This window comes from Rhinolophus hipposideros, assembly GCF_964194185.1.
Source record: "Rhinolophus hipposideros genome assembly, chromosome: 18".
Classification (NCBI taxonomy): Eukaryota; Metazoa; Chordata; class Mammalia; order Chiroptera; family Rhinolophidae; genus Rhinolophus; species Rhinolophus hipposideros.
In genome coordinates this window covers 5,231,401-5,246,896 of record NC_138064.1, presented here as the reverse complement: position 1 = coordinate 5,246,896, position 15,496 = coordinate 5,231,401, and the positions used below count along the sequence as shown (strand labels likewise).

General features: G+C 44.8%; 1 protein-coding gene across 4 annotated transcripts in view; it reads right to left on the bottom strand.

The window, feature by feature from the left end:
- Positions 1 to 4,113: 4,113 nt before the first annotated feature.
- The window catches only part of DOCK4 (dedicator of cytokinesis 4), a 365,769-nt gene continuing 354,386 nt past the window's right edge, over positions 4,114 to 15,496 (bottom strand). For 2 of the 4 annotated variants that reach the window (XM_081079735.1, XM_081079736.1), the window contains 4 exons: positions 13,914 to 13,986; positions 12,060 to 12,173; positions 9,488 to 9,549; positions 4,114 to 6,722 (listed from right to left, as the gene is read on the bottom strand). In XM_081079735.1, coding sequence (XP_080935861.1) covers positions 6,288 to 6,722; positions 9,488 to 9,549; positions 12,060 to 12,173; positions 13,914 to 13,986 — 684 coding nt within the window. In that variant the 3' untranslated portion in view covers positions 4,114 to 6,287. The remainder of the gene's footprint in view (positions 6,723 to 9,487; positions 9,550 to 12,059; positions 12,174 to 13,913; positions 13,987 to 15,496) is intronic. The other 2 variants (XM_081079737.1, XM_081079738.1) reach the window with 1 other exon arrangement.

The window sequence follows — 15,496 nt, the reverse complement described above, 5'->3', positions numbered from 1 at the left end:
CCACCAGGTGTTATCAACGAGTACAACTGTCACCGTATTCTTCCCAGAATTGGGTGCTGTCACCTTATACATTTAGCTAATTTCATATGCAACAAACATTACTTCACTGTTTATTGTGTTTATTTATTTTTCTTTGATTAGTAGTTCAGTTAATTTTTTTACATGTTTGTTTATGGTTTATCTATTGTAAATTACCTATTTGCCTATTAACATATTTTCTCCCTTCCTTCCCAATACCTATCCCTTTTAATAGTGTCTTATTTTTTTAAGCAATTCAGATGAATTTTTTAAATAAATATATTCACATTGTCATATTTGATGCAACTGAGTTTTTAGTCTGTTTGCTCTTTTCATCTTGGCTATATTTTTCTTTGACTTAGATCTAAGTTTTAAAATTTAATACAGTGAATTCTGCCAACTTTTTATAAATTCTTAACCTTAGAAATTTGCCTTACCAAAAGGAATAAAAAGGAGAGAAAGAAAAGGGAAGTTACCTGAAGGTGACAGTCAGTTATATTTGTTCTCGTCTTCAGGCCCAGCCATCCTCAGTGGGGTGAAGCAGGTCAAGGTCATGGTCAGATCCTCCTCCCTCCATCAGTGGTAAGGCAGGATTCAGAGGTGAGGTGGGATCAGCTTGTGCATGCGTGGAAAGCTTAATCCTGAGGAGGGGAGTTCCTCTTCCTCTGGGCTAGGAGCAAGGATTTGGGTCAATTGTGGATGGTGAGGCAAGAGACTGAGGTATAGGGAGGGAAGAGACGATGGGTGTACCAGAAGACCTTCTGCCAAATTTGTGAGTTACAATTCCAAAGCCTGCTTAATGCTCATCGTGCGAGTATTTACCAATGTTTCCCCTCTTGGAGGGAAATAACCTGGGACCGCTGACCATTGTTCCCATCACACCAAGAGCTGTGTGTGTGTTTGCAGAATGAGAACGTTCACATTACTGACACAAAGGGCACTTGTAAATTCGTGATTCTCGTAGACTTCCGTTTAGAACTCTGTCTAAAAATCCTTTCAATTGGCTGCTTAGTATTGTTACGAAAGAACCAAGAAGGGACTGCCCCTTACACAGATGACTTCATAGGCCATCTGTAATCCCTGCCAATCAATTCTGCTCCAGGAGTTCCAGGCGCATCCAGAAACCCCTCCCCTACCCTCCCTGTTACCTGCCACAGTCCTTCCAGTGCATGCTCAGTTGCAAACTCTGTATGCGTGTCTCAAAGACTCCAGAGACACATCTGCTCTGTCCTATGAAGGAGGGGAAATAAGCAAGAGAAGTGAAACGAGTGTGATGGTATCTGACGGTTACAGAAATCATTTAAAAAAAAAATCTCTTAAAATGTAGCCTTCATCCATGCATCCAGTTCTATAAGGCCATTGTGAAAAATAGGATTTCCATGCACCATTCCTGTTCCCCAACCATTTTCACTCACCACAGGCAATTATTCTCAATTTTCAAAGTTATTACTTAATGTTTACCCTTATCTCTCTAAATAAAAAATATCTTAAATTGCTACTTTTTGATTGTCTTTAAATTTTAGGTATTATCTATCAACATTCCTGTGTGGAAGATGCGAATTTATTTTATTCTCCACACACACAAATTTCTTCCTTAAATCATCCTTCCAATATAATTATAATTTGGGTTTAGATCAATGTATTTTACATTTCCAAGCCTATGTAAATATTATGTATAGCCGACCCATCTAGTATACTATAACTACATTTACTTTCTTGTATAAACACTACTTGTTCTCTCTGGAGTTAACTTTTTTTTTTCTTCACTTCCATAGCTTTCCATAGCATCCATCCCTCAACTCTCTTAAACAAAAGTATAATTTCCCTTCGGTAATTTCAGACACAGCAGGCATTTCATCAGCCTGGTCTTCTTTGGGGCTGTTCCCTCAGCAGACTGTGGCATTTATTATGGGCTCTTTAGGTCATTGCCCTCACTTCTAGGTTTTTGACTTCTTCACTACTCGTGAACGACAGGGGTAAACTTCAAATAAGTGAGGTGGTACTTGGGTTCAGAATGTTGGGGATTTTCTCGTGTTCTATACAAATAGAGGATCTAAAATGCCCTCCTAGCAATTTGTTTTTTCCTCTGAGATGAAGGATTTTCAATAGATGCTATGAGATGAAGGATTTTCAATAGATGCTATACTTTGTACTAATGCCTGTTTCTTTACTGTCTTTTCATCTCTCCTTTTTATTTCCTTCATAAGCGTATCAATTTCCTTAGCACAAGGCTATTAGCATTTTCTCAAACTTTGGGTTAGGCAGCAACATGTTTTTCCCATATAGTGAAAAACACTGCAGCAACATCCAATCATGGAAAAATATTGTTGCTGGCATTAAAATTGGTACCACACTTTTGGGAGATAATTTGTCAATATGCAAGAGAACTACAAAAATCATCATTCCTTTGTGCTTGCAATTTTAGTCTAGGAATCCATTTTAAGGAAATAATCCAAAACATGGAGAAAGCTGTACGTAAGAATAGTCACAACTGTATTATTTGTACTTGTGAAAACCTGAAAACAATATAATATCCAATAATAGGGGAATGGCTTAAGTGTGGAATACATACTTTGCTTTTCACATACATGTAATATGAAAATCAATACTTACTGTAACAGTAAACAAAATAATAGGGTAGCCTGTCTAGGTACACTGTGAGGACAAGTATGTAAAACATACACGTTGAGATCTGAAACCATCTACTCCATACAGTTACGTCTGCATGAACTTGACTTCACTATTCCAGGTTGTTAGCATAACTCTACTCTTCCAGGAATCTTTTGGCCAGGCAAATAACATTACTGTTCATAAAAGGAACTTCTTAACAGACTCATCAAATTGCTAATAGAAAGCATCAATTAACAGTTTATGCCCTAAGACTCTGAACTCTTCAACTCAAAACCCCTGCCTCGCTATTTCTCCCAACCCTAAACAATCACATCACAATCTTTTCCCGATCTCAAGACCTGTTCATTGAAAGACCTACCTTAACCCCCATTCCCCTCAAGATTTCATTGAAATCCGATCTTGCCCATCCCGCTTGGGGACACTACCAAGCTCTACTGAGGCGGTACCTTCTGCATGGCAGTGCGCAGTTAGCTCAGCTCTGTTTTATCAACAGATTGTGTTGTAGTCCTCAGGGAAACCAGCGCTCAGCAATGTGGAAAAATGACGCAATATGTAGATATAGAAAAAGACAAAGGGATTTGTAAAAATAATAGTAGCTGTGTTAGGTGACTGGTATTCTGCCGATTTTTCAGACCTTTTCTATGGTATTCTTATGTAACGAGGGCAAGGTCTATTTCAATCAATAACTAAGAATTCATTTTGGTACAAGCCACCTTTTAATGTGTAAAGACCCAGTAACGGCAAAACTGTGCAACTTGTTATTCTCCTTGCTGTTGTTTTTGCAGAGCAATCAATAACAATCCAGAGAGAAGACTACTTAGATAGCAAGCAGAGCTATTCATATTGTAATTATGCTTGTAGAATCGAAACACTTATGGGCTCAGTTGTAATGAAAATGATCCAAAAATATTCTAAAATCACTTAGTTAATGTTGAGAGACAATCAGGAGGACATTGACAATGGCCTTTAAATGGGTTTTGGTATTTAATAGGACAGAGGCTTTGCTTAGCTTTGAATTACATAAATGTCATCAACCTAACATAGCATTGAAGCACCTCACAAAATTAAAAGCCAGGCTTTATTAACAGAAATTTCATAGTCAATGAATTATGCAGTGTTAAGTATATATATTCCCTCCACTAGGCAGTTATCTGTTACGTGTCAAGTTTTCTAATACAAACAACTTTTGATGGTTTGACTTGTTAAATTGGTCCTGGTTGGATCAATCAATGGTCAGCCACCCAGGTAAATGTTACCTTTTCTACCGACAGTAACCCACACTGTTACCTTTTCAACCTTTGTTCTTCTGGCACAAACAAGCTTTGTAGGAAGATGAAGTGCCTCCACCAAGGCATAGCGACAAAGAAGTCTGACAATTTTACTATGATACAACCAAGAAATTTACACAGCGTCTGTTCCAGGTAAAGAGATACTGATGACAGGAATAATGACAGGAATCTCAAGATTAATCAGGTAATTTTATTTAATATTTACCATTCAGCAGCCACCAACATGAACATCTGAGCTAACAGAATCTCTTGAAATGTTCTGCTATATAGCTGCTTCAGAAATACACACACTTGATCAACTGTTCATTGCAAAATTTTTTTTAAAAAAATGGCTTCAAGAGCAAATAACACTGATTTACACTGTGCCCAAGCACAAGTGAACAAATCTATTAAATTACAGAGGAAAAGGAAATCCAAGAAGCTTTGTTATCTTATGCATGTCACCTTATTTAAATGGAAGGCTGTACTTCTTCAAAGCAACAGAAATATGGAGCTTCCTATATATATCTACATATGTTTTTCAAGGATCTGATTACAAACACAAAGTATTATCATCAAAAGCAAAAGCTAGTTCAAGAAATTTCCAGCTGCAAAACTTGCAAGATACAAAGCTAAAATGTATATGTTCCTTTTCTCAATTATGAATACCTTCACTAAACATAAATATTTTAACATATATTAATTTTTCTGACATTCAAAATTGTAAAGTCAATATGGCAGAATTATTGTTAAAAGCACATATGTACAAATATTCTTTTCCCATACATAAAGTATTTGGCATAATTATAACAATCATACTGCGTCCACAACCGTTTGCTTTTATTTTTACTGTTTTTTTTACACATAATGGTATCTCTTATTAAAATTAACCAGTTATGTACAAAAATACTTGAACATTTATTATAGAAAACCTCTATAACCAGCCTCAACAGCATATACCTGCTGAATGGTTTCATTAGGAGAATATAAAAAAGTGGTCACTGCCTTCTGGGTAAGCTAGCGACAAAAACAAACACAGTTAAACCAGAATGAGCTTCCCAACAAAAGAGGGAAAATATTTAACAGCATGATTTAAAATACAGTTCATATCTATTGTCAATTGAGTGTTATAAACAGTCAGTACAAGAAGAAACAGATACAAAATACATTACTACATACAAGGTGCTTTTCCCACATCTTACAGCTGTGGCATTTGCAGCCCTAGGGACAGCTAAGAAGCTGTGCTGCAATATTCACATGGACATGACATCCTCTTTTAACAAAGGCCAGTAGGAGCCTCAGAGAAGACCAGCTCCAGGGGAAAGAATGGGGAGGAGTGAGGAAACTTTTATTTCGTGCAGGATTGAAAGTTAATGCCCTTGCCTTCTCAAAGTCCTTTTGCCATTTTATCATGGTAATATATTTTCTCTCAGGCTTTTTTTCCCCCTTCTTCATTGATGCTATTGATTTACTACTGTCCTGCATCGATTCCTGAATTCTTGCTAATGGGACACATTAATTTGTGCCTCTTTAATACATGAACATCTGTTCTTCAACGACAAATCTGGTACAGGAAAGTATTAAGTAAGGAAACACAAGATTCAAGCAATCATTTCTCCCAGGGGTCTTTTACTTAATCTACCCGATTTTGCTTAATCTTGACTCTGAAAGTAAATTGCACCTTGACGAGAAATACAGTAGATACCATGGCATTAGGGTACTAAAGGATTTACCAATCAATTCACAAAGTCGAATTTTGAGAATGTAGACAGCTGTCATATGTGAAAAGCAACCTTAAAAAAGAATTTTAAGAATAAAACTCCCAGTGCAAACCCTTGCTGCCCTTAAAGTATTCTGTCTAACTAGCCTGCTCTAACTTTTAATTCTGATGATGTGCATCGGTCAGTCCACTCATGGAAGAGCCAGAAATCTCACCTTATTTCCAAAAGGCTTCTAAAGAACCGTTGTGTGAGGATGTGCCCTGACCGAATAAGCTTTCTCAGAGTATCAAGTATTCAGTAAAAAGTGTACAACATTATCACACATCGTATTGTTCGACAATACTGTATTGGTTTTAACAGGAAACTAGGTAAAAAAAAGAGAACATGAAAAGATACAAAAGAAGTCTTTATCCCTATTTACCACTTTCAAACGAGAAACGCCGTAATGACATCCAGCCATACTTCATGTAACATCTGGCGTGTTAGGTCAGTGACTTTCAATATTGTGCAACATTATGTTAATAAGCAAGTTTTCATCCCATTCATCGAAAGACCAATCTGCGTTATTAAAGTGCCTACACTAACTGCCTTCGCCTCATCCTTCCCTTGTAAACGGCGGAGACTCCATCGCGGGTCAGCACAGAACGACTCATAACTGAGACACCTTCCGAGGCAGGGGCCGGGGCCGCGGGCCGGGCTCAGTCCTCCGGGCCCCGTTCTCCAGGTGGCCGGACCGCGCCGCGGCCAGGGGCTTGGGGGGCAGGGCGGGCGGCTGGGCGGCCGCGGGGATGGACAGGCTGTGGGGCAGCGGGACGGGGCGCCGCAGAGTCCGCTCGTACACGCTGTAGGGCGGCGGCGTCCTGCTCTCCTTCCGCGCGGCTTCCTCGGGCCCGCCGCAGCCCGGGGCCGAGCCCGGGGCCACCTGGTCGTTCACCTGGTTTTCCAAGCCTGAGGTCTCGGACATGCTACATCGGCTGAGAGAAGAAATCCCACTGCTGCAGCTGCCCGACAACACGGGGGAGTTGGAGATGAGTCCAGGTGAGTGGTACTCCACGGGGGAGGGGGTGAAAGACTGCGCGGAGCCCTGCTCGGAGGAAAGGGGAGGGGGGAGGGGGGAGGGGGGAGGGGGGAGGGGGGGAAAGGTGGGGAGGGGAGAGGGGGGGAGGGGGGAAGGGGAGAGGGGGGAGGGGGGCGGGGGAGGGGGAGGGGGGAGGGGGGAGGGGGGCGGGGGGGGGGCAGGGGGGAGGGGAGGGGAGGGGAGGGGAGGGGGGAGGGGAGGGGAGGGGAGGGGGGAGGGGAGGGGACAGCCAGCAGCGTCAGGCGCCATCGCGGGCTGACCTCGCACCCCTCCAAATCCACGCGTGGACGCCCGGACCCGCAGGACCTCTGAAGGTCGCTGTGCCTGGGGACAGGGGCTTCAGAGAGGCGGTGACCTTACGATAAAAAGAGTAAAATGAGGCCCGGGGTGGGCCCCAATGCGGTCTCCTTGGTGCCTTGATGAAAAGAGGAAATTTGGACAAAGACTCCAGAGACCACGCTGAGCCGGGGGCGGGGGCGGGGGGGGGGGGGTGGCCGTCTGCAAACCCCGCCTGGCAAGGCCTTGGTCTTGGACTTGTCGCCTCCAGACCAGTAAGAAAACACATTTCTGTTGTTTAAGCCAGGCTGCTGGCATTTCATAAAGATCTGGCTCCCTTCCTCTTAATCGTCTAAAGCCGAGTTGGGGCTGCTCCCCGTGGGGGGTGGTGGGGGGTAAATTCATCACGTGACCGGGCCCCATCACACCGCAGGGGGGGTGGTCTAGCCCCCAGGACCTCTGAATTTGCCACGTCCTGTAAGTGGGGACTTAAAAAAAGGAGGCCTAAGAGAAGCTCTCTACAAAGAGGGCCCCAGCGGGAAATGCTGCTACGACGTCACCTACTCTCGTCCCTTCAGAGCATATTATCAGCTCAAAGTCTTTCAGCAAAGAAACCCAAGTGACTTTGTTCAGCCCAGTGTTTTCTAAATGGATTTGACCACAGACTCGTTTGCATTGTTGTTGTTCATCGCATAATGGCCTATAAATCTAATGTTTTAGGGGACATACTTTGAAAAATGTTACCCTACACCAACTTTACCTCGGTCTCTCTTTTTAAACAAAATAATGCTGGTAGACACAGATCTTTTCATGTAGCAGGAGCCTAAAATAAAGCATGGCCAATGAAGAGATCAAATTCACTGCTTGTTTTGCCAGAAATTTGAGCCCGAAGCTCAAAATAAAGCAGGTAAGCTCAGTCTTCTCCACAGGCTTCACTCCGTCATTTAATTGATGGAAAAAACTCTCCGTTATGGCAGCGAACTGCCTGCTAATCACAGCAAAGCTAGTGCCTCGGTAGCACAGTGCCCTCTGCTGTCACCCAGTTGTCACCACATGAACGTGCTTCCAACCCCACATACAGACGTGGCTACGGTGAGAACACGCACCAGCCTACAGAGAGGTGGGGTACACCTTGCGAATAGGACTGTCCGGGAGGTACGGAAACATTTTCACCCACTTCACTTCTTTTTTTTGAACCAATCTCTAAGACTTCTTATCGTCTTATTGCTACTCTGCAAATTTAAGTTGAAAAATGCAGACGTTAATTCCATAGTAACATGTGGGAGCTTTTGGAAGTACGGGTAAGTGGACAGATGTGGAAACACCACGTCGCTTTCCTTCCCGTCCCGTCAAGATGACAGTCTGTGGCTCTAGAAGGAATGCTTCCCACGTACTTTATGATTAACAGCTGCATGGCAGAGGGACAGCAAAACTGGCAAATGCTTTGCTCTCACCAGCAGGTTTCCACACCAGAAATGTTGGCAGTGCAAACGAAATCACACTTCTTTGCAATTTTCTCCATTTTTTTGGTTTTTGTTTTTCAGAATCTCAATTTCTACGAGTAGTTGCTGAATCAGATCACAGAGGCACAGGATGGAACCTGACCAGCCCCTGTGCTTTTGTACAAGCTAATTTCTCTTCTCCTTTCACGTGAGCTAGAAATATCAACAAAAGGGACATGGAGCGTGCAGACGCTCCGTCACTCAGGTACAAAACTGTTCTTTCAACACTCACTTCAACCTCATATTTACCTCTACTACAGCAGCACCGATCTCGACTGACAATCTCTATGCACTCACAATCAACGTCTATCCATACTGACAGTCCTTGCAGCTGGTGTGATTCCGTTTGGGTAGAGACTAAATATTATCCTTTATCTTCATGAGGGATTCTGGATGGTTCAAAATATTAAAGAGCCTATGTCTACATACCAATTCAAATGTCTGACCTTTTAAGATCTCCAGTTTCTTGGAAATGCTAAAATTCATGTTACTGCCTAAGTTTTTCATGATCAAGGATGTAAACAAAAGCCTCGGTAGAAAACAGTAAAAGAGAAAACACTGGGTTTGGCTTTGTTAAAATGGATACGGCTGATGATAAAGGCATAGAAGGCCCTGATGGTTAATGTTGTGATGTTAAAGTGTTTTTGTTTGCTTTTCACGTCCATTCAACCAGAAGACCAGGCTGGAAATGTCCTAGGAGACACACGGGGGACCATGTTTCTTTCCTAACTCAGGCACACAGTCAGTCTGCACATTCTCACTGCCGCCTCGTGCAGAACGAGGGTGAAAACCTGCAAACAGCGGCAGCCCGCACGGAGCAGGCCCACCCGGTGCACTTTCCTTCCCCAGCCTCCTGTGCGCCTGCTCATTACGCTCTGTGCCTGCTCTGTGCACGTGACAGCACCTCACGGACGCACTGAGGAGGAGTCTTAAGGGGAAAAGGAACACGGGAAACAACGTGGGGCCAGCCCCAGCCTACATCAGAGCCCGTACCTTCAGTGGAGACCGCCCGGCAGGCGAGGGGGACACTGACGTCGTGTGTCTCGCTGGCGAAGCTGTGAAGACAGAGAGCATTTCAATGCAGAAAAACCACATGGCTGACCACCTGTGAATGCCCTCTGTGTGTACCGACCCATAGAGACAATCCAGGGCAGGAGGACTCCTAGGCCAGGGCGGTGGGGAAGAAATTCAATGACGCCTGCCCAGAGGATGGCAGCACCCTGACATGGGACAGTTAGTGAAGTCATTAGTGCGCGCACGATGCTTTAACCGAAGTGACAGCTCCCTAAATGGGTCCGACGTCCCTTCCATGTCCCCAAAGTCCAGATGCTTCTGAGCTACTTCATCTATTTCAAAAGGGGCTTCTAGGCCTGAGGGCCAGGGAGCAGTGTTGGGAACACAGCTGCTGACTCTGGCCTGAGCAGCAGTGGGAAGACCCAGGTCACACCGGCAGCTTAGAATAAGCCCACGGGAATATGCTCCAGCCTCCACTTCGGACCCCCAACACTCTGGAAACCGACAGAAACCCTGGGCCGTGTCCATACGAGAGGTAGGGTTTCTCATCTCTCCCCCTAATGCCCATACGCAGGTCTTCCCTTTGTCCGCAGGCAGGGGTTCTCTACGGATTTCGTCACCTGACAAAAAAGTGCTCTCTCTTGGTTCTTCCCCTAGATTTTTAGGCCCTATGCCTGGGACACAGCACGTGCAATGGCACTGCCCTGTGTGAGTCTGCGGTGGGTCAGACCCAGCTCTCTGAAGCATAACCACGCACACCAGCTGTGTGCCATGACGCTGCCGGCACCGTGAGTGTAAGCCAGGTTTCCCAATTCCACCTACACAGGTTTCAATGCCTTCGGGGTTTATTGCTCTGTAATGAGCTGCCATTCTCCCAGCTGTCACAGTGAGGTTTACAACTCATAAGAAAACTACGGAAAGGCTGAAGGGAAGAAAGACAGACAGTTACAGATCGCCCCCAACAATGAGCACAGATGACGACGTAGGACAGACCATGACGGTAGTCAGTGCAGGAGGGACAGCAGCCCTGCGAAGTTAACGTGGGAGGGGCAAGGTCACCTGTGGGACCGGGGAGAGGGGTGGGTTAGTGCGGTGGGGCCGTGCAGTCTCCACATTGCATGCCAGGGCATGGCGTTGGCACATGCGTGTTCAAACACCAGCGTCCGTTCTCCTGTCCCGTCAATCATGTGTGTTGATTAGGATGTAGAGAACCAGAGCTGCCTGGGAAAGGTGTTGCTGCTACCACAGGGCAGAAGTCAAGGTTTCCGTAGTTTCCGTAGCTTGGGACCCTCCTCCCCTAGGCTCAGCACCTGCTGACACCACCACTGTGGACCCCATAGCTGCCCTTGCACTCACTGCATGTCCACACACGTTTCTCTGGAAAGCATCCTCCCGCGGAGGCCTAACCCCATTCCATCAGTACCCTCGTCTGCAGGTTGGAATGGGCCTTGGAACCTAACTACCATCAACATGACAGTTCTTAGGAAATGCTTTTTCCAGTTCCTAAGTCTAGGGACACCACCAGCCTTACACTGGGAACGACCTGAAGGAACGTACATCGTGAGCAAAACCCAAATTACCTGGTCGGTGAGTCTTAACCTTCCCTGGTCACCGTGGTGTACTAATGCAGATTATCAATCAGCCCAGTTATCTCATGCCTTTCAAACCCCCTTGGTGACTTTTAGCTTTGACAAGCAGAGAACAAACTGGGTAGCACATCGTTCATTTTAAAAAAAGAGAAAGTCATTTTTTTCTCAGTAAAAAAAGAAAATAGAAAAGATTAAGTGCTAAAATACAATAGATGAAACATGATCAGCCCAGAAAAATCCATGAAGGAAGTAGTAGCATCTTTTCTCTTACCATTAGGCCAGCTGTACTTGTAAAGCGTCAAAACTACTCCAGACATATAGGTGTTGAAAGACTCCCCATTACCAGCAGAGGCAGGCAGTAGAGTAGGGGAGTCCCCCTCGAAAGAGTGTACCCTGTGTCGGTCACCCAGCAGGAAAGGGAGCCTGCTATTGCCATAAACTCACAAAGGCAATGTCTTAAGAATACTTCTCAGTGGTTCTCAACATCTAAGTCAACCCTTCAAGACATACGACTGGAAGACAGTCCTCCCTGAGCCACGGAGAGCTATGGGTGCGAGGTTAGCTGTTCCCACAAGCCTGTCGGAGTTACAGTTAGTCAGTTCCTATTTAGGGAATCCGCTGTAAAGATGGAAGAAAGCGGCTGAGTTAGCGGAGGTTGACGAGAGTAAGGTGGTTTAAGCAAAAGACAGAGAGAATGCTAGTGGCTTAGCAAGGTGAGGGCGGTGCCCCCAAGGTGAGAGGATGGTGCCCAGGAGAGCCGGCACCCACTCTGCCTGCGGAGCTCATGAGCAATGGAGCACCGTGTGCCTCAGCAGAGAGAGAGCACTGTAAACGAGTTATGCAGCCGCTCAGGTGTTTACCTCAGACACCAAATGCCTACCTTTCTCTGAGGAATTCACAAGTTGGAGCAGTTAGGAAAAGTTATTTTATAAAAGTGAGTTTCAAATGCTTCAAATACCCACCAGTTTGTGTGGGTCTTGGAGGGATAGGGGGAGACATAAGTTTCCCACTATCCGACATGTTCTTGGCTTCTTTCCCACTGTCCAGGCTCCAGCTGCTAGGGGTGGGGTTCACAGCTGGAAGGGAATAACACAGCTAAAAACACACGGTCCGCTTTGCCCTCCGGGTGATTGAGATGTCAGAAGAAAGTCAGAATTATCCAGAATGAAAAACTCAACTGGATTTAAAAAAAACACCAAAAACAACCAAAACAAAACAAACAAACAAACAAAAAACACCAGGCAACAACAACCCAGGAAAGCACCTAAAAACTAAACCTTTAATTGCCTACCTCACAGTTATGGCTGACTTTTAATTGGGTGATACCACGTCTTTGTTTCTCTGAGGCAGTCAAACAGAACTACAAATCTCTTAGAGGGTAGAAACTTGTCGAGAATTACAAAGGTGTTTAGATGCTGGATGACAGATGGAAGACGTAGTCAGTCAACTAGACTATTTTAAAACTTGGTTTTCAGTGGCCATTTCTGGACAAGTGGCACTCAAAGTGGAGAAAGGCAATGATATGCTAATATTTCAACTGTTTGGCAGAATTCTGGGGAAGGAAGAGCCACACCATCCTGCGGCCCCATTCTTTGGGAAAAGCACCCTTGTTCCTGGAACAATGCATCATGCTGAAGTATGTCCAAAAAAAAAATTAAAAAAAAAATTAGAATGCTGACAGTATCATTCCTTTTTTTTTCTGGTAATTTGCCTGTTGTCTGCTTCAGTAAGATGCAGAAATATGGAACAACTGTGTGAGGAACCCGGGCGAGACACACAGGTGATAAACAGCTGCTATGCAGCGAGGTTTACAACGCAGGTCTTAGAACTTTCCGGAGCTTGCTCCCTGTACACACACTGCCATCTGATGGGCACGTCTAGGATTGCAACATTTTACTATTTAAATGACCACGCTCAGTTCATGGGATGAAACTACCAGTCTGAAAATACGTTTTCTCTGTTCCTTTCAAATTTTCTTTCGTAGGATGGATGAGAACAATATGGTATTCCTAAATCCGTCAGAGAGAAAACTATAGGACTTGTAACATTAAAGCAACATTTGTGTCTTCAAATTATTGTGGCTATGGCCTCACTAATGTTGACCTCTTGAGAAAAATTTTCAAGTTGATGTATCGGTGTATTCAAATGACAACACAGTCTAGTTCTTACTTACTGAGGACAATTAATGTGCACTTTACGGGGACATTTCCTTAGTGATTCCTGACTCAGGGGCTTGTGGGACCGCTGGGATTTTTGACACCAGTGGGTGGCTTGCTGCAAGCCCCGCCCCCAGCGGAGGGAGTCTCCTGTAATCTGCTGCGCTGCCCGACTGATGTCAATTGCCTATTAAGTGCAATGCATGGGTTTGTTTATCATTTTTTTGTGTCACCTTGAGGCAGGGCACACTCCATGACATACTGGGATGCAATTCTTAAACAGTGCTTGAGTCACCACAGACAACACGTGAGCTGGCAGAATGAGCTTCATAAGGGACACCAAGGGTGGGGTCAGGGACTCATCTGGGAAGGTGCTATTTTCATTGTTCTGAATGAGAGGCTCGGGAATGGCCTCAGTGGCTCACCTGATGACACCCCAAGACATTTCACAGAGGAATTTCTTGTACCTGTGCTCAGGTACAAGAAAGTTTTTAAAGAATGCATCATGAATGGCTATCTTTCTTCCATCCCCTGAAGAACAAATTAGTCACGATCCTTAAAGATCTGGAGCCTTCCACACACACACGGAAGACCAGAGGCAATGAGGACAAAACAGACCTGAAAAGTTCCAGGACGGAGGACAGAGCTGGCTTCACATACCTTTCTCAGGCGCAGAAAGATTTGGGTCACTGCGTGGCAGGGCTCCGTCTCCAATATGATTGAGCAGCAGCCTCTGTAAGGGTACAAGAGTCTATTTTTATGACGTAAGATGCTGACAGGTAAGACCCAGAAAGTGAGATGATTATTTCATTATTGACACTTGGTTCAGAATAAAATGTAGATGGTGTATAATGAGTCTAGGAGCAAAGAATTAAATTATATTTAAGGGGAAAAAAAACATGGGAGAAGAGACTTAGGTGTTGAGAAACAGGATACACTGTTTAAATGGCTTATCTTAGATTTTAAATAAAAACGGTAAATAAGTTTTCATAATAAAAGGGAGGGAAAAAAATAATAGTAGCAGTTAAGCTGTGGTGCTCTTGCTAAACACAAATGGTAGGCTGGCAGTAGGGAATGCAAAGAAGAATTACAGGAGAAATATTAGCCCCCAAATCTCCAGTTAATGGACTTCACATTTGAAATCCCAGATTAGGTTAAAACATATGAAATGGTCAATAGTCTACAACGTTTAAGCTCCCAAAATGCCAATCTCACATGGTTCTACCTAATATATTAAAAGAAAGAGCTGAGTCCTTAAAAGCAGACACACCATCGCAATGTTTGTTATCGAAGTCTTGACAACGTACAAGTACACACTGCTTCAAGTTTTACCAAACGCGAACACTCGGGAGGTGAATCAAAGAAGGCTTCCAGCATCCCCATGCTGGCAACATGCTCTCCTAGCGCAGACTGAAGCAACTGTCACAGTCCCTTGTGACATCAAGTGACAAAGGGAAATAAAACAGGTTAGCACTCAGAGATGGCCTCTGCCAGGCATCAGCACTGCGCAGGTGAGGTGTCCTGGGACTTTGGGGGTGATCACACGATCAGCAAAGATAAACCAGTGGAGCCCAACCCCACGCACTCTCATCCACTTCCAGCTGTAGCTACAGACTGCTGTCAGCGCGGATAGAAAAACAGAAATTAGCTGGAGTATCAACAGCCATTGTTCTCTGCTCCTAAACTAGTCCCCAACAGTTGGTAAAACTACGGGCTACCCACGCGTCTCCAACTCTGAAACCACCCTTTCAGCCCTTGAAGTGCCCAGAGGGCCAAGCCCTGGCCCTGCCCTCACTCAGACAAAGCGGGACCACTTCAGAGCCCAGTCCAGGGGTGGGGGGTGACAGCCCCGGTCCCTGACTCCTGAGGCTTGCAGGCGAAGCCCAAGACTCAACTCCTCCTCCGGATGCCTTAAAGAAGAATGGCAGAGTCAAACAGAAACAGAAAGAAAGGAACTGCAGCTCTCCGGAGCCAGGTGGAAGCCAGAGACACTGCTAGGCAGACAATGCTTCTCCTCGAGGGCCTTTTGCTAATGTAAGAAGTTTCTCCAAATTTCTGCCTCCGCCCTACATACCCCAACTCCTTCGCCCAGTTACCCATTGTAATGTTAAAGTAGCACAGTGAAATACAGAGTCAGGCAAAGGAGGGTAAAATCATCTCCCGCTTCTGTCTCAGCTTGACTGCTCAGGCAACACCCCACGTACCCGCATCAGAAACAGGGCTCAAAAAGAAATCCCTAATCA